At 36.2% G+C, this 25,105-nt stretch overlaps 1 protein-coding gene across 9 annotated transcripts in view; it reads left to right on the plus strand.

Moving 5' to 3' along the window:
- Nucleotides 1-25,105, plus strand: part of SMAD2 (SMAD family member 2) — an 84,391-nt gene that overhangs the window by 45,008 nt on the left and 14,278 nt on the right. For 3 of the 9 annotated variants that reach the window (XM_044382988.3, XM_026496268.4, XM_026496270.4), the window contains 6 exons: nt 7,444-7,533; nt 8,584-8,777; nt 9,608-9,742; nt 12,554-12,628; nt 22,371-22,424; nt 23,739-23,951. In XM_044382988.3, coding sequence (XP_044238923.1) covers nt 7,444-7,533; nt 8,584-8,777; nt 9,608-9,742; nt 12,554-12,628; nt 22,371-22,424; nt 23,739-23,951 — 761 coding nt within the window. The remainder of the gene's footprint in view (nt 1-7,443; nt 7,534-8,583; nt 8,778-9,607; nt 9,743-12,553; nt 12,629-22,370; nt 22,425-23,738; nt 23,952-25,105) is intronic. The other 6 variants (XM_057313108.1, XM_057313105.1, XM_057313106.1 and 3 more) reach the window with 3 other exon arrangements.

Below are 25,105 nucleotides of genomic sequence, written 5' to 3' on the forward strand. Positions count from 1 at the left end.
AGAACACTGTTTCCTACTCTTTCCCAATGGTTTTTGAGGCAACCACTGTTTGAATTTTTTTTTTTTTTTGCTTTAACTGTTTTTTTCCCCTTCTAGAACTCATGTGAATGGAATCATTCATTATGTAGTCTTTTATGTTCAGCTTCTCTTAGCCAACTAAGTATTTCTGAGATAAATACATCTTATCTGCATTGTAATTCTTCTTTTTCAGGATTGTTTTGCTATTCAAGATCCTTTGCATTTCTAATCAGCTTGTCAATTGTTATAAAAATACCTTGCTGAAATCATGATTGCAATGGATTTGGAAAAAAAATAGACCAAATATTATTAGGGAATTAGAGAAGATAGAAATCTTAAGTCATTTAATCTTTAGATACATTGTATCTCTTTGTATACTTAGGCTTATTTTATATCTTTCAGCACAGTTTTTAGAGTTAGTGTATCTTGCTTTAAACTTTTTGTCTAAATATTTTGGTTTTTTGACATTGTAAATGGAATTTAAAATTTTATATACTTAGGCTTATTTAATATATTTCAGCACAGTTTTTAGATGCTAGTGTATCTTGCTTTAAACCTTTTGTCTAAATATTTTGGTTTTTTGACATTATTGTAAATAGAATTTTAAATTTTAATTTTCAAATTGTTTATTGCTAGTATATAGAAATATAATGGATTTTTATAAGTTGTCCTTACATCCTGCAGCATTGCTAAATTTACTAATGCGTTCTAGAAGTTGCTTCAGAGATTTTCTGTATAAACAATGATATTATTGTTCAAAAAAGCAGAGCTTTTGTTCTAGCTTTCTTAAGATTATTGCCAATATAACATGTAAGTTTAACATGTAGGGTGTGATGATTTGATATACATATGCTGCAAAATGATTACCACAATGAAGTTAGTTAACATATCCATCCCCTCATGTAACCTTTTTTGAGTGGGGAGAGATAACTTCTTAAGATCTAGTCTCTTAACAACTTTATAATTGTTAATTATAGTCACCATGTTGTACATTAGATCCCCAGAATTTATTCATCTTATAGCTGAAAGTTTGTATCCTTTGACCAGCATATACCCATTTTTGCCACCCTCCAGCCCCTCGAAACAACATTCTACTCTCTATTTCTTTGAATTTGGCTTTTTTCAAAAAAAGTACTTTCATTTCTTCCCTTTCCAATATTTTTTTACTTTTTCTTGCCATTTTGCACTGGCTAGGACCTCCAGTACAATGTTAATTAGAATTATATCATGGTTGAGGGGCGCCTGGGTGGCACAGCGGTTAAGCGTCTGCCTTCGGCTCAGGGCGTGATCCCGGTGTTCTGGGATCGAGCCCCACATCGGGCTCCTCTGCTGAGAGCCTGCTTCTTCCTCTCCCACTCCCCCTGCTTGTGTTCCCTCTCTCGCTGGCTGTCTCTATCTCTGTCAAATAAATAAATAAAATCTTTAAAAAAAAAAAAAAAAGAATTATATCATGGTTGATTAAGTCGTTAAAGTATTTCTTCCTTCTAACATAGTTGTTAAGTAATAAATTTCCCTTTAAGCACTAGTTTAGATTTAGCACCCGCTCCCCAATTTCTTACACCGTAGATTCATTATCATGTAAAGTATTTCCTAATTCATTTTGTGATTTCTTCTTTGACCCATAGGTTATTTAGAAAAGTGTTGTTAATTTCCAAATATTTGGGATTTTTCTAAGAATTTTTCAGTCATTAGTTTCTAATTTAATTCTTTTGTGGCCAAAGAACATACATCTAAGAGTTCAAAGTTTTAAAATTGATTGACCTTTTTTATGGCCCCAGTATATGGTCTCTTTTTCTTAATGTTCCCTGTATACTTGAAAAGGATTCTGTTTATGTCAGTTAGATCAAGTGGTTGATAGTAATGTGCCGCTCTTCTATGATATATGGATTTTTTTTTTGCAGTCTATCCGGAGTTACTGAATTTCTAATTATTGATGTGTTCATTTCTTCCTTTAGATCTGTTAGTTTTTGTTTAATGTCTTTTGAAACTGTATTTTTAGATGCATACGGGATGGTTAATATTTTCTGATGAACTGACCTTCTTAGGAAGTGTCTCTCTTTATCTCTGGTAATAGTCTTAAAACTTTATTATTTCTGATATTATGTTTTATTAAGCTTATTGCTTGCATGAACTGTGTATTTCCATTCTTATATTTTCAGCTAATCAGTGTATTATACTTGATGTACATCTTTTTTGTAGCTGTTTTACATCTTGTATTCATTCTGACAGGTCTCTGCCTCTTATTGGAATGTGTGGTGTATTTATGTATAATGTTATTATTGATGTGGTTGGATTTACTCTTGTTTTACTCTTTACACTTCATTCTCTGTTTTCTGTTATCATCTGATTTTTCTTCTTCCTTTTCTTTCCTTCCTTTGGGGTTAATTATTTTTTAGTGTTTCATTTTAATTTTCTATATGCTTTTTTTGCTATATCCCTCCTCTTTTTTTTGTGCAGGGGTTGCTTTCCCAATGATTATATGAATCCTTAGCTTTGCAATAGTGTAGCTGTTTTTAACACATCCTTTTGTTTCTGTTGGCTGTTGTCATACAAATTGCATCCACATACTTTAGAGTTATAATTTTTGCTGTAACTGGCCATCTCCTTTTTGTAGAAATTAAGAGAAAAAGACTGTATTTTACATTTACCTGCACACTTAATGCTTTCTAGTTCTCTTAATTTTTCTGTGACTTAAGAGTTTTCATCTGTTACTGTTTTTTTGTTTGTTTGGTTTTTGGTTTTTTGTGTTTTTTTTTTACTCTGAAGAACTTTAGCATTTCTTTGGACAAAGTCTGCTACAAATGAATTCTCAGTTTTTGTTCACCTGGTCAGGTTTTTGTTTTGACTTTTTATGTGAAGGATATTTTTGTTGGATATAGATTTTAGGTTGAGTTTGGTTTTTTACCCTTTCAGCTCTTTAAAGGTGTTCCATTGGGGCACCTGAGTGACTCAGTTGTTAAGCGTCTGCCTTCAGCTCAGGGTGTGATCCCAGCATTCTGGGATCAAGCCCCGCATCAGGCTTCTCTGCTGGGAGCCTGCTTCTTCGTCTCCCACTCCCCCTGCTTGTGTTCCCTCTCTTGCTGGCTATCTCTCTCTGTCAAATAAATAAATAAAATCTTAAAAAAAAATAAAATAAAGGTGTTCCATTGTCTTCTGGCTTCTACTGTTTCTGATGAGAAATTGTTACTCGTGTTCATTCCTCTACATATGTGTATTGTTCTACCCTGGCTATTGTCAAAGTTAAATCCAGACATTGATTAAAGGTGGTAAAAGCAGACTTTATTCAATAATCATGGTGGTAGAAGAGCTGAGCTCAATTTCGATTTGCGTAGAGGTGACTGGGAGAATGTGGGAGTGGAGCTGGGGGAATGAGTAGAGGCTTGAGCAGAGTCAGGGAAGTGAAAAATTAGAAAAAAAATGGGTAAGAGGGTTGGTCAGTATCAGTGTGATTGGGCCATCTTTTCCTGCTAAATAGCATTTCTTGAGGAAGTTACGCTTCTACCCTCCCTCTAGGGTAATCTGATAGACAGATCTGTCCTTTCTGATGACTGATTACATTTCAAAGGAACAGATTTTAGGTCCTTCAGAAAGACTCCTGAGCTTTAGGAGACATACAGTACATCTCAAAGGGGAAGGATTTACAAGTGCAAGTTTTTAAAATAAATACTCTTAAGAAAAGGAGGTCAGGGGTCTATGGACAAGTGTTGGCAGGAACAAATGGCAAATTCTTTTGGCCGCCTTGACCTTTTCCCTATGGGAACTCAAAAGGGTCTGGATCCTACCAGGGACTTGGCCTTAGGCTCCTAGAAGCCATCTTAGAGCTTAATAAGTCTCTTAGTGCAGGGTTTTTGATGGAGTCCTTTGTGCCAAGAGTTTTTGTAGTTCTCACCACCTTGAAGATTTTCTTTTCATATTTTGTTTTTAGTATTTTGACAATGATGTGCCTAAGTTTGATTTTCTTTGTATTTAAACTGCTTGGTATTAACTGAGTTTCTTCGAAGTATGAGTTTAGTTTCAACTGAAGTTGAAAATATTTCAGCCATTACTATTTCAAATATTTCTTTTGTTTGGTTCTTGCTTCCTCTTGAACTGCACTTGTTATTGAGACTATTTTGTTATTCGGTTATTTCCATTTTGCTTCTTCTGTTTAGGTAATTTCTGTTGACTCATCTTCAGATTGACTCTTCTGTCTGCCCCAACCATCAGGTTAATTTTTTAATTTCTGATTTTATAAATTTCAGTTCTAGAATTTCCATTTGATTCATTTTTATAGTTTCCATTAATCCCCTGAGATTCCTATCTGTTCATTAAGTCCATGAACATATTCACTGTTGTTACTTCAAAATCCTTGTCTGTTAGTCCATTCTGGGGATCTGTTTCTATTGGCTCTTCTTTCCGTTGACTAGGGGTAACATTTTCCTATTTCTTAATATGTTTAATTGGTTTTTTTGGTACGGGATAGTTGGGATGAAATACTGTAGAGACTCTAAATTCTGTTACCTTCCTCGGAAGAGTTGATTTTTTGTTCTAGCAGGTAGTATTAGTCAGCCTCAAAGTCTAAACTCTTTGCCTCTGATGTAAGCAACAGCTGAGATTCCAGGACTTTGTTCTTTTAGATTCGCAAGTGCTAGCTTTCAGCAGGCTGTATAGTCTCTCCCACATATGTAGTTGAGAGGTCAGTCAAGGATTTGGTCAGAGTTCACACTCATATTTTGATATGTTTTCCCCTGTGGCTCCTCCTTTTTACAAGATTTTCCCCCGTCTTTTTCCAGCCTCTCTGGGAGCCCCACATCTGTTCTCTGATTGTGCCGGTCAGTAAAACTGCAGTTTTCTGCTTCAGGTCTAGATGTCCTGCCGAGCTCAGTCTGTGGGCTGTCCTTAGATACAAAGCCACCTAAAAGCACCTCATCCAGTATAGTTCCCCCCCGTACAAAGGTTGACTTCCTTTTGATTTTTGTCGTTTTGCTCTCTCTCCACTGTTTTCCAATAGTTGATTTTATTATATCTTGTTCCATGGCTGTCATTTTTGTCTGAAGGAATTCAGATAAAATGTTGAAATGCCCAATTGAGGCTGTTCTGCAGGCAGGACCTCTGTTTTGTGTGTGTACTCTTGCTAATTGCATACTGTTTTCTATTGAGAATCTGTAACGTGTTTCAGAATTTGGTAGGGCCATTCTCTGCTCTTCTTTGTTAGTTTTCCTGGTCATTCTTATTTTGCTGTGTTACATTTGGAGTAATTTTGTCAGAGATTTTTATTGAGATTGCATCAAATGCATAACTGGCAGAATTGATGTCACTAAGATGTCTTCCTGAATAGGAAGATAGGTACTTTTCTCTTTGCTTACTTTGTCTTTGTGTTCTTTAGTAATAATTAAAATGTTTCTTTGTGGAGTTTTGACACATTTATACTTACATTTTTTTCTACGTGCTTTGTGTATTTTGTTACAAACTGATTCTTTTTAAAAAATTTCTTATATAAACAAGCAAAAATTTTACTAGCTAAAAGCAAATTGATTGTTTTGGAGAGCGATATTACAGTCAACAGTAGGACTGAGGCTTATCCATACCCTGTGATGGAAATTGGAAAGTGACTGAGTTGGGGGGGGGTGGGGACTAGGTTGGCTTGCCTTTAGATTGATTGCATGTTCTGAACAATAACTGTTTATTATTTTCAGATTTATTTCAAGTCTTGATTCAAGCCCAATTTAAGCTCTTTGTGCTCTCTTTTAGATTCTGGTTCTGGGTCCGTGTCAGAATTATTTGAGTGAAATCTTCATTAAACTCTCATAAGAGCAGAATAGCCTCTTGATCTAATCTTTTGTTAGTCATTTTCCTCGAATTATTTTCAAAGGATGAAGAGAAAGCTGTATACTTTCCCTTCTGAGGTTTAAATTCAGATTCATAACACTCTAGAATGTAGTTGATTTTATTGTGATTTAAACAACTTGGTGCTCTATGTTTTCAGAAGATATTTGGTAAATATCTTAAATAAAAGAACCATGTATGTCATGGGTTTTTTAGTCAGTACATCTTTGGGGGAAAAAAGAAAAGATTTACATTATCCTCCAGTTTCTTGACTTTTTCTGACTTTGGTTTGGGAAATGAAAGATTTCTACAGACTAAAAAGCAAGAGAATCTGTAAAATACCTTAAAAGGGTGCTGGGTGGTGTCTGAAAATGCATTTGTAAAAACGGTCCAGTGTGGTTGCTGTAGCCCCCAGAGCATGGGATGAAAAGTGTCTGTAGCCCGGTGGCTCTGTGGTGGCTCTGCGGTGGCTCTTGGAGAGGCCCAGCAGCCCCTGTGAGGTGTGTTGCCAGGCCACAAGAAGACAACACTTGTCACCAGTGTCCTTTGAAATGTTGACTCAGTTAGCTCATTAGCAATGTGTGTACATCTGGAGTTTAATCCGTTGTTTGATTTTATTTCCAAAAATTGTTTTGAAATGGTTCTTCTTCCTCTTTGAAATTTTGATGATTTTGTAATATGTGAGAAATGGAGTTTGAGTTTGTTTCAGAAATTACCTTTTGACTCTAATTGTTAAAAAGCACAGCTTATGGCCTGAGACCCGTCGACAGGCAAAAGTTCCATTCCAGACTGCCTTTGAAGCCCTTCTTCCCTTCTCCTACAATGAGAAGTGACTGAAATAAAGTCATGGCAGGGAAATAGAATTTTCTCTGGGCTTCTCATGTTCTGGAATGAGATGCGGAAGAAAAAGCTTGAGGTCTTCCTGGTCTGTGTCCTTCAGGTGTATTGATTTTTGAAAACTAGATCTAGCCGATTTTTCATATTCATATTGTCTTTTAAGAATTTGGTGCTTTCACACATCTTTAGTCCTCACAGCAATTTCTTAAAGCTTTTAAGGTGGTATGCTATGTTTGAATGACTTCAGAATGCAGTTCCTTCTCCTGTGTAGTATTAGTAAAACTGAATATGTAAATTTCTCAAATAAATAATTTGAAAATCTTAACTGCAGATATGTATCTAACTTAAGTGAAATTTTTCCTGTATTGAAAAGACCAGTTGACATCCATTTTTTGATAAGTTTTTAAAAAAAAAAAAAAAAAACTAGATTATAAAATGAAGCACTCTGAGTAAGGCTAATGGCATAAGTTTTAGTCTTTTGTCCTGAGTAGAGGAAATTGGAAAGGGCATTATAGGTATGATTTCATGAAGCTAGAGAGCATTGGTGTTCACATTTTTAAAACATAATCATAACTTATCTGGAGTCACATGTTCCATTTTATTGGCTTCCTTCATATGGAAAATATAGAAACCAGCACTAAAGCCTGTGAAAAAGTGAAGCGATATATATATTTTCTGGGTGAAGGAAGTATTCTGTACATTTTCCATGTTTTACATCATGGTATTTTGAATAACCATGCTTCCATGTTCACATCAATTTTTTGTTTTTCAATTTATGCACAGCACTTGCTCTGAAATTTGGGGACTGAGTACACCAAATACGATAGATCAGTGGGATACAACAGGCCTTTACAGCTTCTCTGAACAAACCAGGTGAATATTCTGCCCTCTATGGAATCCTAGCAATCTTGGGGCGGGGGGCTGTTTTAGACCTGTTACGGGTTGCTCAGTATCATTTTGCCTAGGATGTTTCCTTAATGTAAATAAGGCATGGCATTTAAAATACCTGCTTGCCGGTATTAACGATATATTAAATGTGTCAGCTGATGTTTTAATCAATGAAATTTTAGTTTTGAATCTTCTTTAAATTACCGCATCCCCTAAAGAATAGGAACTTTGATAACTATATTCTCATTTGAGTTTGAAATTAGATTATAATCTGTTGTTGGCCTAATTTTCAAGTAGACCTATAACCAGTTTTTGCTAAATTTCTTGCTATCATCTAAATCTCATCTTCTTTATACTAATAAATACAAAGTTATATACCAAACCCCTTATATCACAGTTAACGCTAGGCTAACTCATTTCATGTTCTTTTTTTTTTTTTTTTTAATCACCTTATTCTCTTTTGGAGCATATTGGTACTTGTCCATTTCATTTCATTGTATTTCATCACCATCCGCATTACTGTGTGAGCTGTAGAACTGCACCTTGGTACTCAGAACGGTCACAGCTGGGTCTAGTGAGCTACATTAGTTTGAGTAAGTTACTTTACATCATTGTTGGTACTTACCATTCTTCACACGAGTTCCTTTTTTTGATAGCTCAGTCACCTACAGTATCAATGCCCTCCAAAGCATCCCTAAATAAGAGTTTGATTTACTCAAGATAGAAGTTGGCAAGAAGTTTTTCAAGTATACGCTATGATCCTTTTTTAAAAATCAGTTTCTTCCCAAGTGGTTAGCCACTCATTGACATCCGAGGCATTTATGTCGCATATTTACGAGAAACATCTGCTAGTGCTGCTGCTTACTTTTACAGCAGACCCATTAAATAGTACAGTTTTCTTCCTTGTACTCACTAAACTAACTAAATGTCTGTCATTCCTTTCTTTATGCTCTTAATTGTATTAATTGAACCCAATCGACTGCGCCTATTTTGTTTTTAAAGCTCCCACCTTTCTTTCCCCTTGCTTCTCAACAGGTCTCTGGATGGCCGTCTACAAGTGTCTCATCGGAAAGGACTGCCACACGTGATATATTGCCGATTGTGGCGCTGGCCTGACCTTCACAGTCACCATGAGCTCAAAGCAATCGAAAACTGCGAATATGCTTTTAACCTTAAAAAGGATGAAGTATGTGTAAACCCTTACCACTACCAGAGAGTTGAAACACCAGGTAGAAAAATGGGGGCTTTTTTTCCTTGTTTTAAATTAAATGCTTGAACTTAAGTATATTAGGTGCTCAGAGGTAATTGCCCCTGGGAAACTTTGTTGTGAAATTCTAATAAATTACCTAAAAATACAGTGTATTAGTAATTAAAAGTACTTTTTTAATGTTTTAAATATGGAAAAATAAACCTTTGAGGGTCAGATATGTCAGTTTCTTGGGAGAGCATACTATTTGACCTCAGAGTTACATATCTAGAAACTATTAATCCCCAGATTCACAGTCTGTGTGAACTAAACCGATAGACCTTTTTACCTGTGTGCTGCCTGAGCTGTGTTCAGTCGTTTTGTTCTTTGAGCATCTTTCTGAAGTACTTTAATGGCATTGTTTGCGTCTAAGCAGATTCGTGAAGTTCATGGCAAGACTTTTAGTTTACTTAGCTGTGTACTTGAAACTCTTAGAATACAGCTATATTTTTAGAAATGGCCTAAATCTGACTTCGCAGATCTTTCTGCACCTTTTCCAATGGGGATTTATGAACTCTTACGGTGATATAATATTACCAGAATGGCCTTGTTCCTCAAAGTACAGGATAAATTGAAACTTGGAAATTTAGATTCTAGACTACTTGGCAAGTTAAAACCAATCAGATTGGTCAATTTCTCAGTAGTTAGTATCATGCCAAATGGGTGAACCCTAAATTTTAAAAAATGAAGCAGGCTGCTTTCTTCTTTTTGTATGTGTGTGAAGTTTTTCAGCAAAGGCCTGGTCTGTCCCCCTCCCCCAGTGCCCATCCCACGCTTCTGTGCTGCTAACCTGGGTCCCCCTGACTCTTTCAGTTCTGCCTCCGGTACTGGTGCCACGGCATACTGAGATCCTGACAGAACTGCCTCCTCTGGATGATTATACCCACTCCATTCCAGAAAACACTAATTTCCCAGCGGGAATCGAGCCACAGAGTAATTACATCCCAGGTATTTTTTGCCCTTTGAATCTCCTAAAAATTGGGATAGGTACAGATTCTTTTCCTAAACATTCAAGTATTCGTAGATTGTGGTTTGACTTTTTTTTAAAAAAAGGGCTTCTGGATTTTGAATAGGAAAATCTACTTTGTGGGTTGATGCTTTTATGGAATGTATAAGCCGTGTACTTTAAACGCTTTTGTCTGGAGAAAAGTTTTACTTTATATTTCATTTTCTTTTGCAGTGGCTTTAATCAAAGTACTGTGAGAAGCAGAAAAGAAAAGATCTTAGTAAGTTTGTCTTAGTTATTGAAGCTAAGAGAGATGCAGAATGTAAGCAAAATCAGTGGTACAGGAAAAGAGTATTCCTGAAACAAGTGGCACTGAAAATCGACCAAATAATCTCTGTAGGAGATACAATATTTGATTTCTAAGATATAGCAACACTGCTGTACTGATAATCATAAATCCTCTAATTTAGGTTTTTCATCTGGGCCTCAGTAACCTTTGTTGAAAAATAAATGAATTTAACCACATGGTTCTCAAATTACTGTACTATACCATTACTATGGCTCTAATTACTCTATTATGTGGCCTAGTAATATTCCATGATGCAGTTTTAGTTTGCACTATTTTTTTTTAGAAAAACAACTAATATTTTCTTACTTTCTTTATTTGTGTTTCCCTTTTTTGTTTTTTGGGTTTTTTTCCTAGCAGAAACTAAAGATACAGTACTAGTGTGAGGATTGAGCTATACATTGGATATTTTAGTGTCTCAGTTTTTTTCTCCTTTTGTAGTATTTCTGCACTCCACTCTGACTTGTTTTTTTTTTTAGTACAACAGAAAATATGTAAGGAACTTAGTTTCAAGTACATTTAAAAAAGATTTCTTTAATATGTCTCATGGAAATAATGCTTGTTCATTGAAGACAATTTTAAAAACATAAGCAAAAGAAGGATTTTTTTAAAGTAGCTAATTTTAAAGGTAGAAAACGTTTCTTGATTGTTTTAATGTGCATTTTTTTTTAACTATTATTTTATTCCAAAAGGGGGTTTAAGACTTCTTTTTAGGTTGATAGGGAACAAACTTTTTGAGAAGTTAGGAGAGAGGGATTAGAACGGGTAGAGTATGAGGACTAGCAGGAGTGTGGGGGGGAGGCAGGACTGAAACAGGCCCTTGTTCAGGAGAGGACTTAGTTGGAGGTGGTTATGTGGGGGTTGGGGGGTGCATTTTAAGTCTTTGATGTGGGAATTCATATTATTCAACAATACCTGGAAAACGAGGTGTAAGCATACAGTCTTGTAAGACACCTCTCCAATAATTATTTGGAAGGATGTTAAAGTGACTAGTGGCTTTTACTTGTGGAGATGTTTGGGTTTATTTTCCTTTCTTTATTTGTTTAGATTTGGTTTATTTTACAAAGTAGAAAATCAAAAGTCGGTCACACCTATTTGCTTTTCTGGACAATGGGGCTTTACCCAGGGCCAACAGACGGTGAAAGCTAACGGTTCCCTTTTTGTTCCACTTCAAAAGAAATTTTAGTGTTTTCTCCAAAATGCTTAATAGCTTTATTATTTATTATTTTATAGACAATAATGGAGAAAAGTAAAACAGGATAAAGTATTTAAAAGTTTAGTATTTCTTCCTGTTTAGACCTTTGAGACATGGGTGGTTAACCTGACAAAACGTAGCCCTGTTTAATTTTGTTAGCTTTCACCTTTACAATAGTACATATTGATACATATTAATCTTGTTTTTTGTGTTCTGTATTGTTTGAGTATATGAAGGTATTTTATTTTATTCTTAGAATTTCATCAGTAACAATTTTGGGGTACTGACACTCAATGAAGCATTTGCTACTTAAGTGCAGATTTGCCCTTAGCTTATTGAAGGGAGCGTGTGAGGGGTTCAGTGAATGAGCCCTTTCACCCGCATTTCTCCCTCTCCCTTTTGATAATACATTATCTTGAATTGCTTCAAACTGCCCAGCCATGAAAATGTTGATAATCACTTAAACTTATTTTTCTTCCTAGAAATTATAACTGGTAAAATTATATACATGTATTTATTTTACATGAAGCTTATTCAGCTATCCAGATGCCTCTTGAATATAAACATTTTGTTCATTAAGCATGTTGGAAATGGCACATTAGAATCTTGTTTTCAAAGAGTATTTTGCCTCAGGTTTGTGCAGTAGTCTGTGTTTGAATTTAAATTTCTGCTTCAAACACTCAGGATTTACTGGTTAGAAATCCCTAGAGAAATGTACTTTTTAGGTGGAATTCAAGCTAGACCTGTCCTGAAACATATCACCATATTTTGCCCCGTAGAACTTAATGCAAGCACGTATTACTTTGTAATCAAAAATCTCCTGTGTGTTGTGTTGTCCTTTAATCATCTCCTAGATGTACCCATCTGTGATGGCCATTAGTTAAAAAAAGAAAAGAAAAGAAAAGAAAAAAAATGTAGGTACTGATGTCTTTGAAGCATACTGATTCAGAACTGAGGCATCTTGGAAGTTCTATTTTTGGCTCTTGCCCCAGAAAATATACATATGGGAATGAGCCAGATATGTAAATAATAGCTAAGAAAATATGCCTAGAGAGCTTGATTATATTACAAGTAGGCTTTAAGGATTCACCTGTAAGATTTGGATCAGAACCTGAACCATAAGCCCTCAGTACCAAATATTGTGTTTAATAATAATGTTATATAATATTCCTATTTATTATTCAGAGTGATTCTTTGGTTATGTTTAGTAGCTAGGAGAAAGGTGGTGAGATTCAGTGGCACCTGTGCTTGATTTGTTCTAAACTTTTGTAGAAACGCCGCCTCCTGGATATATCAGTGAGGATGGAGAAACAAGTGATCAACAGATGAACCAAAGTATGGATACAGGTAAAACTTATTTTTGAAAATTCCTCAGTAATGAGATACACATTTTTGCCCTGTGTAAAACCCATGAGAATCATTTGTGACTCTTCCATGTGGAGAAGTTGAGACATACATCACAAAAAGAACCTTCTATATTGAGGTAATTATATTTGAACCATCCAAAGGAGGGCCCTGTTGTCAATGAAAAAGTTAACGCTGTTTTGCAGAATAATTGTTATAATTTTCTCTCATTAGATTAAATGAAAATCTGAGAGCATCCAGTAGTTTACTCTTTAAGTATTCTGTGCTTCTGTTCAAAGTTTTAGTTACCCAATGAGTAAATGTCTTTATGATGAAAAACTGTAATGAGCCCAGTAACAGATTTTCTGAGAAATTTGGAGGTGGGGGATGAGAATCAGATTTTCAGTGCTCCTTTAACTTAATAGTTAGTTCTGAATGATAGTAGATTGTTTACACAAAATACCTTGTACCTGACCTAATTCAATTAATTTCTAATTTTTAGCTATCCACTCCAGACACAGTGGTGAAAAAGTTTTAGCATGTAATAAACATTACATGTGCCAGAGCTTTAAAACAGTTATTATGTAATAAAATATATAATCCACCAGCACTAATTAGGTTACCAGTGAGGTAGCTGTGGTGTCACTGTAATTGTCTGGTTTGTTCTGTTCTGTAATCCTGTCTGTAGTCTTAAGGATTGGATTCTTCAATATCACAGCCTGTCACATTACACCATCAGCTTTTCTACACAGTTTATACTAAAGCATTCTGTAGTTACGATAATCTAAGTTATTTTTAAATGGATTAACATTGGCGGGGGGAGGGGGGACTGGGAACCAGCTTTTGCAATAATTCTGTTGTTTAAATCTTTCCGTTATTAGACTCCCAGATAAAGAAGCTTCTGCTATAGCTAATCATACTTGTAACTGTTCAGAGTAGTAGATGACCAAGAAATGTAGATAATCTAATGATCACTGGAAATAACACGTACATCTTAATGTGGATGTCTTATTGCAAATGATATTTGGCTTTCCAAATTTATCTTCCTAATACACCTGTATATGCCAAAGATCGGTATTCCTGAACCAACCATGTTCCTTTTTGATGGACCACTGCCACTGTGACTTTTAAAGTGAATGCCAAGAAAAGATGCTCAACATCATTAGCCATCAGGGAAATGCAAATCAAAACCACAGTGCCCACCGCCCTTGGGCACTTGGGCACTTCACACCCACTACATGGCTATGATCAGAAAAGGACAGTGGCAAGCATGGGTGAGGATGTGGACAATCGGAGTCTTTATATGTTGCTGTTGGGAATGCAGAATGGTCGAGTTGAAAAGTTTGTTGTTCCTTAAAAAGTTAAATATAGAATAACAGTATGACCCAGCAGTTTCACTCCTAGATATATACCCAAGAAAATTGCAAACACGTCCATACTAAACTTGCACACAAATGTTCACTGAAGTATTACGTGTACTAGTCCAAAGTGGAAGTAGCACATTTGTCCATCAGATGATGAGTGGACAAATTAAAGGAGGTATATGTGTATGTCAGAATATTATTCAGCCATATAAAAAAAAATGATGTACTGATACATGGTACCACATAGATGAACCTCGAAAGCATTATATTAAGTGAAAGAAGCCGGACACAGAAGGCACAGTACACAAATCCCTAGTTGATCATATTGCTAACACAGGGTAGGAGCAATAAGGTGGAGATAATAAGTGGTTATGATAAAGGGTCAAATTTGAGAAGGGGAGAATAAGTGGACTCAGCTAAAATGGATTCAGTGTTTAGTGGCTTGCTTTAAACCTAACCTAATATTCCTAATTCTGTTTCTGTGGGGAAATGTTACTTTTTCAAAACGATACATGTAAATTATTTCTTGTAATGATAATGCGCACATCTGATTCATAAGATGCTAAAAGTCGGTTTAACTACCAGTCTTCTACCTGCTGTCCATTCCTTTCTTGGTGCCGTGGCAAGAAAGTTCTAACTGATGCACAACCCCAATTTAGAACAAAATTGAACTCTCTTTAAACTCTGGTTTTTTAGAATTGTGGGGATTTTCTAGATATTTCATTGATCTCTAACTAAATTCTGTTATGGTCCAAAATATACCATGCATGATGTCAGTCTTTGGAAATTTACTAAAAATTATTTTATGCCACAACATATCTTATTTGCGTTGAGAAGAATTCCATGTGTAATTGAAAAGAATGTCTGTTCTGCACTTACAGAGTTCTCTATGTCATTTAGGGCATGTTTGATGGTGGTGGTTAGATCTTCCTAATCCTCTCATTTTTTTCTACTTGTACTCTCAGTAATGGAGAGCAGCATTAATGTCTCCAGCTCTGATTTTGGTCCTGTCAGTTTTTGCTTCGTGTATTTTGAATCTCCGTCTTTAACTGGAGCACATTTTAGAATGATTATGTCCCTCTGATGAATTGACCTGTTATAAAATGTGTCTCCTGTTCACATCACCATGTCTTATTTTTTCAGTGGTTGTATGGTATAGCTTTCATCCTTTTACTTTCAGCCTGTCCATATCTTTGTATGTCAGATGTGTTCCTCATGGACAGCGTTGCATGTCTTTATCGATGTCTGTCTTTTAATTAGAAGATTTGGTCTATTTTTATGTAGTGTCATTATTGATATCATTGGGTTTGGGTTACCATTTTACTGTTTTTTATTTGTCCCATCTGGTTTTTGTTCCTCTGTTGTTACTTTTCCTGAATTCTCTCAGATTAATCAAATGTATTTATGTTTGAATCCATTCTATTTACACTCTTGACTTTTTAACAGTACCACTTAGTAATGTTCTCGTGATTATAACGTATATCCCAATTTTATCACCTTCTGCTTAGGTTGTTAAGTTGTAGTATTTTACAACCTCATCATGCGCAGTGTAAGAATTTTGTAACACTAATTCCATCCACCTGCCTCTGTTTGTGCTGCCCTTGTCATTTGTCTTACTTACATATGTGTATAAATCCCAAAGTATCTTATTTTTGCTTTAGACTTTGGGTTGTTTTTTTTTTTTAATTTTTAAGGAATTAAGAAGTAACTTTTTGTATTGGCCTGCATATTTACCATTTCTGCCCTTTCTTCCCTTCCTCTAGACATGTGTCCAGTTGCTTTGGCACTATTTGTTGAAGAGACGTTTCTTTCTCCATTGATTTACCTTGGCTCCTTTGTGGATAAGTGGGTCTAACTTCTGCCGTTAGGCCAATTCAGTGAATTTATTTCACATTATCTATTTTTTAGTTTTACAGTTTCCATTTTAAAGTCCTTTTCTGGTAATTCCAGTACCTGCTTCATATGTAGTCTGCTTCTGTTGACTTTTATCTTTTCATTAAGGGTCAGTTTTTCCTACTACTTTGCATGTCTCACGTTTGTTTTTTAATTACACGCTAGGTATTGTGTCTAAAATAATACTAGAGAGTAATATAGATAATATTCTCCCCTGGAAAGCCTTCTCCTTTTCTCTTTCCGGTTGCTAAGTTGAGGGGCTGATCTCTTCCACATGATCAGGACTTGAGTTGGATGGGTGATGATTCGATGTTTTAATTAATGTCAGATCACCACAGGCTTGAAGGTAGGGCTAGCCTCCTACCTCAGCAGGCTTTCAGATGCGAGTGTGGCAAGACTGCAGGCTCTCTCACTGCTTTCCAGCCTTTCCCAAAACTTCTGTGCTACCCTGTACTCCACTAAAGACGTGTGGGTTAGAATTGGCTGACAGACAGGAGGACTGCGTCCATGCTTGGGCTTCTCGATTCCATTTTGCCTGCGCCTGGCCATTAAAATGTTGGTTGGGTTTTCCTTGGACAAGCCCACTCCTGTGTGTGTCTGTGTCTTGACTTGGTGGCACTCTCAGTGATGATGGTCCCCACTCTTGCTTCCATAGGAAGACTTCACCCCCTCTGCAAACTAGTTCACTTAGACTTAAAGAGATCTACAGCTTTTTGGTAACTGTAAAGAAAAATAAAATTGTTTTAGTGTTTCCAGTATTTCCTTACAGTTATTTTTCTCAGTCTTCTGTGTTATAATTATAAGGGGAACCCTGTAGAAGTTGCTAATAAAAACAAAAGAAGAGCACCTTTATTCTTAAAAACAGAATTCATGCTCATTGGAAATTTAAAAATGCATAGCACGTAATAAACATGAGGAAAATGTGTATTTTTTGAGCTGGAATTGACATACTACATATGACATGTCTTTCTTTTTTCTTTTCTTTTTTTGCTTTAGCTAATGTTTCTACCATTCTGTGTCAAATAAAAGTATTTTACAGATGAAATTATAATGCTATACCATTTTGAATTCTATACCAAGTGAATGTTCATTATAAAAAATTAAATTTAGGTAAAACAAGAAAATACAAGCAATCCATGTAATTTCCATCATCTAACAATAATTATACTCTTAATTTTAAAAGGTTCAGTGTTTTACAAAAACTAAAAACACAACACTGCAGTGGACATCATAGAAAAAGAGCTAAAAAGTGCCAGAAATTTGCACCTAGGATGTGACATTCTGGACACCCTATTCTTGGCTACCGCAGTAGTCTTCCTCTGGCTGGTTTCTAGATGTGGGGAGAAATGCATGCTTTTGAGGTACATTGCTGAGGTGTAGGTCTTGCTTGGTGATTAGGTAGGTAGGGCCAAGGTTGAAGGAGTAGCCCAGCATGATTCCCGGTTTTCTGGAAGGTCTGTGAAGGCAATTGGTCTGTACTCAGTAAATTAGGTTTGTTAAATCTTGCTTTTAAAAAGCCTTTTTGGTCTAAAAACAAAATAGATAATTTTAGTTCTTCAGGATTTTCTCTGTAATATGAAAGCAAAGGAATGCATTTAAGACCTGTAAGTCCCTTTGTATATGCCTTTTGAAAGAATAATTCTCGTTTTATTGTTTCACTTGTGTGCTATTTATGGTTGGCTAATTTACTCAAAGTTATTAATATATTTTTAGCCATTAGTTTTGCTCAAAAAAATTCAAACTAATTTTAATATTCATTCAAAAAATTATAAAATTAAATACTAAACATGTAATTTCTCTCATACTAAATGAATTCCTTTTAGAGCAAACACTTAACTGTAAAAAATGAAACCCTGTAATTTTTAGTACATGACAATGAGGAATTTCTAAAATAACCTAAGTAAGAAACATGTCAAGTGTAAAATCATCAGAGAAAATATCAACAAATTTGAATGCATAAAATTTAAAATGTTACGACCACACACCTATTAGAATGGCCAAAGTCCAAACACTGGCAATGCCAAATGCTAGTGAGGATGTGGGCCAACAGGAACTCTCATTCATTGCTGGTGGGGATGCGAAATGGTACAGCTCCTCTGGAAGACACATGGGCAGCTTCTTACAAAACTAAACATACTCTTACCGTATGATCCAGCAGTCACGCTCCATAGTGTTTAGCCAGAGGAGCTGAAAATGTATGGACACACAGAAGCATGCAGATGGATGTGTAGAGCAGCTTTGTTCATAATTGCCAAAAGTTGGAAGCACTTAGTAGGTGAGTGGATAAGTAAACAGTGGTACTTCCAGAGAATGCAGTATTATTCAACACTAAAAAGAGCTACCAAGTCATGAAAAGACATGGAGGAACCTTAAATACATATTTCGAGTGAAAGAAGCCAATCTGGAAAGTCTACACACTTTCTTGACTCCAACTATATGAGATTCTGGAAAAGGAAAAACTATAGATGCGATAAAAAGATCTGTGATATCCAGGAGTCAGAGGGGAGGAAGAGAGAAATGGAGGACAGGGGATTTTTAGGTAGTAAAACTGTTTTGTATGATACTACATGGTGAATATATATTATTACATGTTTGTCAAAACCCATAGAATGTACAACATCAAGAATGAGCCCTCATGTAAACATGGGCTTTGGGTGATAATGACGTGTCAATGTCAGTTCCTCGATAGCAACAAATGAACCATTGCGATGCTGGGTACCATTGCAGGGAGATCATACATGTAGGTGTACATGGCTGTATGGGAGTTCTTGGTACTTTCTGCTCACTTTTGCTGCGAACCTAAAACTGCTCTAAAAAATGATGTCTGATTTGGGCGCCTGGGTGGTTCAGTCAGTTAAGTGTCTGCCTTCAGCTCAGGTCATGATCCCGGAGTCCTGGGATCGAGCCCTGCATTGGGCTCCCTGCTCATCGGGGAGTCTGCCTCTCCCTCTCCTCCTTCCCCCACTCGTGGGCTCTCTCGCACTTGCTCTTATAAATACATACATACATACATACATACATAAAATCTTCAAAAAAATAAAAAGTCATGTCTAATTTAAAAAAATTAACGTCACCTTGAAAGCTATATCGAAAGAAACCAAAAACTTGGGGAAATATTTGCAAATGAGTGACTGGTCTAATTGATTTCAATATTTAAAACCACTTACAAATCAAGAAGAAAAAAATAATAAGTAATAGAAAAAAAGGACAAAAAGTGTATGAATGTACTATTTACAACAAAAATAAAAATTAAAAAAATAGAGTAGTCTTTTTCACCCTGTCAGTCAAGTCGGCAAATGTCAAAAGGTAGTGACATGGTGTGAAGAAACACTAGCTCATAAATTGTTCAGTGCACTAAATAAACATTTTGGGAGGTACTTCGGCAGTTACAAAAATTTAATACACATTCCTTTTAGTCTAAAGTTTCCTCGTTGAAAAATGTATCCTACAGCTATATGCAAACTTGTATACAAAGATACACAAGGATTCCTCTAGATGTTTAGCTGCCAGTACTACTAGTAACCACTGCCTGAATACTGAGGTATTTATTATTTCGCATAACCAGAGGTTGCAGACCTCAGTAGCAGCAGCATGAATATATAAGTAACTCATAGGTTAATTATCAATTTGCCTCTTTCTAATAAATTGTTAGCTTAATTTAACTTTTTAAAATTTTATGTGTGATTATAATGAACCATTCTTCTAAATCTGTAATTCTAACTGGTGACTTCTGTTAAGTGATAAGTATTTCATAGAGGAATCAATAGTTAAGAGATATGAATAATTGGGCAGTTTCCTCCATTTCTCACAGTAGCTTTGTTTATTTTACATCAGCTTCAGGAAATGGTGAGTTTTAGTTCATTGTTCTAAATATATTTTGACCTTTCTTGGTGGAACCTGTTGTGATTGCCAACAGATTTTTCAAGCTGAGGAACAAAAAAAGAACTTAAGAACTTAATTTTCTTATGGAAGATTATTCTGATTATCACCTGATCTCTAGTTTTGATTCATCTCTTTATCTGGGGGTTGCCGTTCTACCTGTGTCACCTGGTATTGTGTGTCGTGGTTGTCGCGGGGGCGGGGGGGCGGGCAGGGGTCCGACCTACCTTAGTCTACAGCTGCACCGTTGCTGTGATATTTGAAGTGTGGCAGCTGTAGGTCATGCTTTTGTACATAACTTTCCGAAATAGGAAAGATGATCAGAAAACAAAATGTATTCTGTAATTACAAAATTAATTAACGACATTTGCAACAAATGTGTCTTTAAAATTTAATTACATGGAATTGAGTTGATGTAGTCTCTGAATAATTCCATTTTTTTCTTTCTGTGTTTGTGGTTGTTCTTATTTTATGTATTTATGCCCCCTCCCATTATTTTCTTGGTTAGTTTTAACCTCTTTACCTAAAACTGGAAGAAATGACTAATTTTTTAAGAAAATACAATTTACCAAAACTGACTACAGAAAATAGAGCTATCTTAACTTTCATAGAAGAAATAGAGAAGAAATGTCCTAGGGTAAACCTAGAAAATTATTAACTGCAAACAATTTTGCACAGGAATTCCACCAAACTATTAAGAAATGTTTTATTACAGTGCTGTTTAAACTGTTATAGAACATAAAAAAGACATAAAGCTCCTAGATTGTCTTCTTGAGGCAGTGTAACATTGCACTTGCAGTGTAAATCTATAGACCAGTATTGTTTGAGATCTTTTTCTTTTTTTCAATGTTTTATTTATTTGAGAGAGAGCATGAGCGGGGGAGGGGCAGGGGGAGAAGCAGACTCCCTCCTGAGCAGGGAGCCCAATGCAGGACTCTTTCCCAGGACCCTGGGATCATGCCCTGAGCTGAAGGCAGATGCTTAGCCCACTGAGCCACCCAGACGCCCCTGTTTAAGATTATTGATGCAGAGGGGCGCCTGGGTGGCACAGCGGTTAAGCGTCTGCCTTCGGCTCAGGGCGTGATCCCGGCGTTATGGGATCGAGCCCCACATCAGGCTCTTCTGCCATGAGCCTGCTTCTTCCTCTCCCACTCCCCCTGCTTGTGTTCCCCTTCTTGCTGGCTGTATCTCTGTCAAATAAATAAATTAAATCTTTAAAAAAAAAAAAAGATTATTGATGCAGAAATGCTAAATAAGGAATTTTATCTCACATCCTCAGATCCGCCTCGTACTTAATGGTAAAATACTAGAAATATCTCCTTAAAGTTAAGAGTAAGTCAAGAATATCCAGCTGTCATGACTGTTTTATCAAAGTGTGACACCCCAAAATGATTGATAAAACACACAAAATGTTTTTTAATTCTACTTAATGAAAATTATGAAGAGTCAAAGACAGATGACCAAATATTTACAACCCATAACATAAAAGGACCAATAGCCCCAGTACATAAAGAGCCTTCTAGAAATCAGTGAGAAGAGTGACCCACACCACTGTAGAAATGTGAGCAAAAGAAGAGACTACACACAAAGGAACTGCAATATAAAGAAGTATAAAGCTGCCTGTTCCCTGTTGTTTACAAGTGAAATACAGATTAAAACCATACTTGTGAAAGCATGTTTTCACTGATCAGTGCTAACACCATTCATCCTTGTAACACCAGTTGCTACTGGAACTGTAAACTGGTACAACCCCTATAGATGACAGTTTGGGCAAAATCTATCAAAATCATGGTAGTACAGCCCTTGGACCTGGCGGTTTCTCTGTTAAGAAAATGATATGGGGGCGCCTGGGTGGCTCAGTCAGTTAAGCATCTGCTTTCAGCTCGGTCATGATCCTGAGGTCCTGGGATCGAGCCCCACATTGGGCTCTTTGCTCAGCGGAGAGCCTGCTTCTCCTTCTCCCTCTGCTGCTCCCCCTATTGTGTGCTCTTTCTCTTACTCTGTCAAATAAATAAGTAAAATCTTAAAAAAAAAAAAAGATATGATTGAAAATATGCAAAATGTACAAGATTAGTTATTGCAATCTTGGTTCATAAAGCAGAAGATTGAAAATAGTCTGAGTATCTATCAGTACTACACCATCATATAAGCGTATGTGGCTAATATAGAGAGAGGGAAAGAGAAATAAGGACACATCAGCATCCCTGATACAGTAAGTAAAATAAAAGCAAAGTTCAGAACTGTTACCATTTGTATATAAAAAGCAAGGTGGGGGGCAGAGAACAATATATTTGCTTGTGTGGTTCATAGAATATTTCTGGAAGAGTACCCAAAGAACTGGCAACACTGGATGCCTTTGAGAAGGGAACTGAGTAGCTTCTTCTGTACCTTTATATACTGAAGCCTTCAAAATTAAATTCCCATATAGTGCTTGCATATTTTGAAGTCTTAGAATGTAACTTATCTGTATTATTTGTGATCATTAATTACAACTAGATATATCCTCATTTAATTTATTTATTTATTTATTTATTTATTTATTAATTATTTGGTCAGAAGTTCTGGAAGTACTTGCACATCTATTATAAGATTGAATCCTTTTGTTTCAGGATCTCCAGCAGAACTATCTCCTACTACTCTTTCCCCCGTTAATCATAGTTTGGGTAAGTTGCAAATACTCCCCCCCCCCCCCCCGTTTTACACTATGCCAGTAAATTATATGTCTTCTCCGATAATTACTTTTCATATATATGAGAAACGGATTCCAATGAATAATCAAATGATTGTTCAAATTTGTGCTTTTTAAAAATGATAATTTGCCTTAATACTACTAAAAGTGTTTTCTATTGACATGTACAAGCATAAAAACCTAATAAATCTTTCTATTCATGGAAATCGTATTCTTCATGGAAAGTGTTATGACCTATTATGGCTAGATTTATATGGGTATGTTTATTTTAGGATATGTTTTGTAATAGCAGTTATTAATATGAGGTGTATATCCATATATATGTATGTATGTATGTATACACGTATGTGGGGCATGGGAGGGGTGTGTGTGTGTGTGTGTGTGTGTACATTGTGAGTTAATTCTTAGCCTTCAGTTTACCTCAGTATTTCACAATGTCTCTTCAGTTTCTACACATTAGGAATTTAGTCTACAATATTTACATTTTTTTCCCATTATAATCCTTACGTCTTTTTTTTTAAAGATTTTATTCATGTGAGAGAGAGAGAGAGCACAAGAGGGGCAGAGGGAGAAGCAGACTCCCCGCTGAGAGGGCAGACGCTTAACCAACTGAGCTACCCAGGCGCCCCTGCTTGTGTCTTTTAATCAAAATTATAGAAGTTAAATTTATGTGGTCCTAGTTTTCCCATGAAATATGTAAATTCTTTTGATTCCATATTCTGTTTTCACTTCCATGCTTTTTGTGTTTTATTACTTTCTGTTCCTTGTGTATGCGTGGGTTTTCTATTTTTGTAACTAGGGTAACTCACGGAGAATCTCCTGTTAAAATAGACAATGTCAAAAATATGTCGTATTTTGTATCCTGTTATTATGATAGAATTTTTCTTCTTGTGGCTTTTGACTCAGTCCTCGCTCCAGCTTTATTCCACTTCATCCTACCCCCAAATTAGTTTTATTATGCAAGTTGATTTACTTTGCCTGCGATGGGTTTATATTTGAACATGAACTTGGATAATACTACCAGTAGAACATGACCCACCATAAAGTCTAAAAAAGATGTTTGAAGATTAGATGACTTTATGAGATGGGGGAAATTTGAAACTGAGAATCTGGTGTGATCTACTGGAAACTGGAGTTCGTGGTGTAGATGTTAAGTCCGCTTCCTGAGCGGTCGCCAGTGGAGGCTGGCATAGAGCGTGTACAGATATCTGATGATATTCAATCTCTTCTTGGCTTGAACTGTTCACACAACATTTCGTGCTTTTATGGGTTTGGTTTTTTTCCCCAGATTTGCAGCCAGTTACTTACTCAGAACCTGCATTTTGGTGTTCAATAGCATACTATGAATTAAACCAGAGGGTTGGCGAGACCTTCCACGCGTCACAGCCCTCCCTCACTGTAGACGGTTTCACAGACCCATCCAATTCAGAGAGGTTCTGCCTAGGGTTGCTCTCCAACGTCAACCGAAATGCGACTGTAGAAATGACAAGAAGACATATAGGTACGTGTTTTTCCCTTGTGTGAAGAACCATTGCCATCTCCTCATAACGGGAGCCCTGTGTGGTTTACCACATCAAGAGCTTGTGTGCAGTCGCCTGCCTCGTCTCTGTCCGTGTCCGCGCACGGCTTCGCTGCTCTCACAGATCTGCACACCCTTACCTTTGCTCCTCTCTGTTTGACACCCTTGATGCTGTTAAGTCCGTCAATAAATAGGTGTTAAAATTACTTTGCTGAGTCTCGTCTCGACCAGTCATGAGATTGTCATGTTCAGAGTTCAGAATTATCATTTTAACAGACCATGACTTTTTTTCAGTTTGCTGATATCTGGTATTTCCCCCTTCCATGAGTTCATATATCAAACAGTTAAATCTGCTCACCATCGATCCGAAGCAAGAGATTTTTAAATAAGAACTGCTATTTAATACATCATTCAAAAAATAATTCTGTGGCATCTCAAAATGTAGTAGTCCCGGTATCCTTTTAGCACGTTTCTGAGGTCAGAACTGTTTTCATAATGCTACTAAGATCCTCTTTTCCTTTTTCACTCTTGTTCACTCATGAATGTACAGTGAAATAGCCCAGAAACTACAAGGCATATGATTTTGCAAGTGACTGCATGTAGGATCTGACGAGAATCCAGCTCTCTTCTGTTAAGCCAGACATTAGAGAGAGTTGCAAAAATGTGAAGCGTTGCTATTCTCACTAATTTTGGGGGGGAAGGGAAGTAGTTATTTTTCATAACCGTGTTATTCATGTGAATATATAATAGGTTTATTATTTAGATTTTTAAATGAACTAATACATTTTTTTGAATCTCAGTTTTACTATCAAATGTGGTAAGTTTCCATAGATGGAGTCCACATAACAGCGACTCTTTGAGGTCTCCAGTATTTTTTTGGCAGTGAGGTAAAAAAAAAAGTTTGAGTGCCACTAATATAACTGAACAGAGTTCTCATTACCTTAAAGTAACCCTCTTTTAACAATAGTTTGCTTCTGTTTCTGATGAATTAACTGTCGCTTCTTGTGAGAAATAACGCCGGTCACTAAACAGTAGGCGTGACTGCGCAGTGCTGTGACTTGGCTCCGTGTGGAATTTCTCACATCTTGCTTGCTGTGTACATTTTGTATCATCTTAGGTGTCTTGTAGGTAAGGAG

This window comes from Ursus arctos, unplaced genomic scaffold (assembly GCF_023065955.2).
Source record: "Ursus arctos isolate Adak ecotype North America unplaced genomic scaffold, UrsArc2.0 scaffold_17, whole genome shotgun sequence".
In the NCBI taxonomy this organism is placed as follows: Eukaryota; Metazoa; Chordata; class Mammalia; order Carnivora; family Ursidae; genus Ursus; species Ursus arctos.